At 58.8% G+C, this 3,861-nt stretch overlaps 2 protein-coding genes and 1 long non-coding RNA gene across 5 annotated transcripts in view; 2 read left to right on the plus strand and 1 right to left on the minus strand.

The window, feature by feature from the left end:
* Positions 1-394, plus strand: part of CBLC (Cbl proto-oncogene C) — a 9,854-nt gene extending 9,460 nt beyond the window's left edge. Inside the window, exon 10 of the mRNA XM_029926054.1 lies at positions 368-394. Within this exon, the coding sequence (XP_029781914.1) occupies positions 368-394 (27 nt within the window). The remainder of the gene's footprint in view (positions 1-367) is intronic.
* NECTIN2 (nectin cell adhesion molecule 2) overlaps positions 1-3,861 on the plus strand; it is a 160,618-nt gene that overhangs the window by 107,739 nt on the left and 49,018 nt on the right. The window lies entirely within an intron of this gene.
* On the minus strand, positions 467-3,664 carry LOC115281243. 3 transcript variants are annotated; one of them, XR_003904183.1, is made up of 4 exons: positions 3,552-3,664; positions 840-955; positions 656-729; positions 467-543 (listed from the first exon to the last, which is right to left on the minus strand). It is a non-coding gene; the product is annotated as an uncharacterized LOC115281243 (long non-coding RNA). The 3 variants fall into 3 exon arrangements; XR_003904184.1 differs by lacking the exon at positions 3,552-3,664 and adding an exon at positions 1,250-1,421; XR_003904185.1 differs by lacking the exon at positions 840-955 and having other exon boundaries at positions 3,552-3,651.

The raw sequence follows: 3,861 nt of genomic DNA on the forward strand, positions 1-3,861 counted from the left end.
GTCTGAGGGAGGAGGGGCTGGGGGCCTAGATTCCTGAGTCTAAGGGGGGAGGGGTTGGGGGCCTAGACTCCTGGGTCTGAGGGAGGAGGGGCTGGGGGCCTGGACCCCTGGGTCTGAGGGAGGAGGGGCTGGGGGCCTGGACTCCTGGGTCTGAGGGAGGAGGCTGGGGGCCTGGACTCCTGGGTCTGAGGGAGGAGGGGCTGGGGGCCTAGACTCCTGGGTCTGAGGGAGGAGGGGCTGGGGGCCTGGACCCCTGGGTCTGAGGGAGGAGGGGCTGGGGGCCTGGACTCCTGGGTCTGAGGGAGGAGGCTGGGGGCCTGGACTCCGGAATCCAGAAGAGCTGGGTTCCCCACCATTGCCCCTTCAGACCCCTGGATTCATCAAGCTGCTATGAGGCCTCAGGGACCACCTGTTCCCAATGTCAAGCCGCCCCCTGGTGGCGCTGTAGTTTCCTGCACACATCAGAGGACAGAGACTTGGCAGTTTATTATTCACAGCCCCCTCGCAGCCCCTAGGACTCCCTGTAGCAGCACATCTGGTGCCCTGCAAGGCACAAAGAGAGGTGGGTTAGGCAGTGTCACAGCCCGGTTGAGAGGCAGGGCAGGGCCAGGCCAAGGGAGGGAACCCGGCCGGCAGTGGGGTGGGGCAGACTCACCAGCCCCCAAGCCTGGGCAGCGATCACGGGCTCCATGGGGGCAGCCAGAGGGCTGACTTTTCCTTTAGGAGTTTCTGCAGTGGAGAGAGTTTGAAGAGGGGCTGTGGATTTCCTAGAACAAGTGTTTCCCTCCTGCCCCCATCCATCTTCCCTCAGACCTGGACCCCGCTGCCTCTCCACTTACCCTGTGGCTCCCTCCCTGGCCTGAGGGTTGGGGGTGATTTCCCATGGGACTAAGGCCACAGTCTTAATTCTTGGCAAGGGCAGAGGGCCCTGAAGTCTGGGGAGGGCCAGAGGTACCTGGAGGGGAGGAGGTTCAGAAATGTCGCAGCTGAGCGGCAGCTACCTTTCATTTCATAGGCCCAGACAGTGGTGACACGTCAGAGGCCGGGGCAAGGAGGGGGGAGGGACAGTCCAGCAGGCTTGTCCTTGTCCATGCTGTTCTTTCCCCTAGCACCTCTGGCTGGAGTACCAAGTTTTGTTTGTGTGTCCGTCCATCCGTCCATCCTTCCATTTATCCATCCATCCCTCCACTCACCCGTCTGTCCATCCATCCATATATCTGTGCATCCATGCATTCATCCTTTCACTCACCCATCTGTCTGCCCGTCCGTCCGTCCATCCATCTCACAAGCATTCCCTGAGCATCTACAGTGTGGCGTCAGGGACCATTCTAGGGTCTGAAGAGACAGCCATGAACCAGGCAGACAAAATCTCTGTCCTCATGCCGCTGATGATCTACCGAGCAAGAGACGTACCATGAATAATCAAGGCATGCACAAGGAAATATCCAGAGAGTATTAAATGCCCTTCAGGGAACTGCAATAGGCCTGGGGAGAGGCGGGGGCGGGGGCGGTGACTAGGTATAAGGGTGGCTGGGGAAAACCTCTTGCAAGGAGGGGCAACTGAACAGAAGGCTGAGTGTAAGCAGGACGGAGGCTGAGGTCCCGTGGCAGGTGGTGGGCTTACAGCCGGTTAGAAAAGCGACAGTCGTTCACCGTTGCTGAAAAGGAGTTGGGGGGGATGCAGGAGGTCAGAGGGGTGGAGAGGGGTCAGATCCCTAGGCCCTACGGGCTGTGGAGAGGATGCTGGCTTGTTCTTGGAGCCCCGGGGAACGAGTGGGGGCTTCTGAGAGGTTAGGGAGGGGTCGGACTCGGGTTACGTAACTCAGTCTCGCCTACTTCATCAGAACTTGTGGGGCCCATGCCAGGCTGACTTCTGTTCTCCACAGGGAGACAGGGAGGGTGGAGAGGTCCCCGGTGGCCAGCAGGGTGCCAAGGGTTTCTCAGGTGGAGAAGAGCACATGCAAACCATAACCACACTGGCACTGGCCATTAGCACAGCCCCCTTTGCCCGGCAGCGCCCACCCCCCGTGCAGCAGGGACTGCTGTGACGCCCATTTCACAGACAAGGGAACAGAGGCCCCCAGGCGTGGAGTCTGGAGTCTCAAACCAGGGGCCTGGGTCCATTCCCGACTCCATCGCTTTGAGCCGATGGCCCCCACCTCTCTGAGTCACAGTGTCCAGAGTCTCACTAGGGGTCACGACAGTACCTACCGCATGGGGCTGTCATAACTGTCAAATTAATACATGGAAAGCAGTGCCAGGCACATAGCAATTCAGACACACGCCTCGGGGCGGTCACTTTGCTGGGAAGCCGCATCCCCCCGGGGGCCAGCCCTCCTGCAGCATGTTTTGAAGAACAAAAGGGTAGGAGTTGACTGGACTTTGAATCAGGCAGGGTTTGGGGAGAAGAGGAAAGGGCACGCCAAGCGCAGGGCACGGCCTGAGCAAAGATGCACCCATGTGGCCAAAGGTGCCCCTATCCCCCCCAACCCCCAGCCTGCCGTTCTGGCTGCGTCCCCCCTCATTGTCCTCAGGGAGCGGGCTGAGTGCCTCCTAATGCTTCCATTTGCCTTTGGCTGCAGGTCTGGATCTGTTTTTAGCTTCCCCGGCTGGTGTCACCGCCACCCCCCTTCCTGCTGCCTCACTTGTTTGCTGCGGTCGAAATAATGTTCCCGGACTTCCTGAGCTGTTTGTTTGAAGTTGCCTCAGTATTGATTATCTCTTGTGTGGACTCAGCCTAACACAGAAGGGCCCCTCCCCAGCAGGCCGGGGTCTCGGAAAATCCTGGGGTGGGAGGTAGGGGTGGGGAGGAGCAAGAATGCTGGGCTTGCTTAGAAGATCAGCACGTAATGTTGGGGTTTTCTAAGCCCCTGCACCCCCCGCCCCTGCACCAGATTCTCTTGTATCAGGCTGTGCAGTTTTGGCAGGTGCAGTCCCCTCTCTGAGCTTTTTTCCTCTAAAAAATGAGGAGGGGAACATATTTTCATTTTTTTTTTTACTTCCCAGGGCTGTTGGGGAGACTCTGTTTGATGGAGTCTATTTACTAAACACCTACTAGGTGTCAGGCACTGTTCTAGACTCTGGAGATCTGGAGAAGATGAAGTCCTAACCTTTAGGAGGGTTACAGCCGGCTGATGGTGACAGAAAAAAAAATTGTATACTGGGCCAGGCAGTGGAAGGAACTAGGAAAATCAGCAGGGAGGGGGCGGTGAGGGATGGGGGTGCTCTTTTCAATAAATTAGAGTGTTCAGGGAAGGTCGCCCTGGGGAGGAGATGAGAAAGCAAGCCTGGGGGACAGGAGATCCGGGCAGAGGGGATAGCTAGTGCAAAGGCCCTGGGGTAAGACATGCCTGGGATGCTGGAAGGAGAGCCAGAAAGCTGGCGAGGGGTCCAGGGAGGAAGTGAATAAGAGGGCATAGAAGTGGTGGGAGCCAGATGACCCAGCACCTTGTCAGTGGGTGCAAAGGGGGAGTCCTGGGCCTGATGCCCCCGAGGGACCCCGGGGCTGAACAGGACTTGAGCCACCGGCCTCAGGCCAGTGCCTGACTCACTTTCAGCCGGCCTTTCACTGGGGACGCATTCCGCCGAGGGGGATCCAAGGAAACCACCTAGGAGACAGGGAGGGTGTGCAGGGGGTTGCAAGCCACCAGCTTCTTCCCACGTACAAGCCCTTCAGCTTAGAGTCCCAGCGCTCCAGCCCTCCTCCAGGCTCTGGAGACGTCACAGAGAATACGGTAAGGCCCTAGCGCTCTGGGGAGTTACAACCAAACGAAGCCGGAGCCCCAAACCCTTGGGGAAGAAAAAGTCCAGGCCCCTGGAACCCAGAATCCTGTCACCAGCCCCTCCTCCCCCAGACCCAGG

Source organism: Suricata suricatta, chromosome 16, assembly GCF_006229205.1.
Source record: "Suricata suricatta isolate VVHF042 chromosome 16, meerkat_22Aug2017_6uvM2_HiC, whole genome shotgun sequence".
NCBI classification, from domain to species: domain Eukaryota; kingdom Metazoa; phylum Chordata; class Mammalia; order Carnivora; family Herpestidae; genus Suricata; species Suricata suricatta.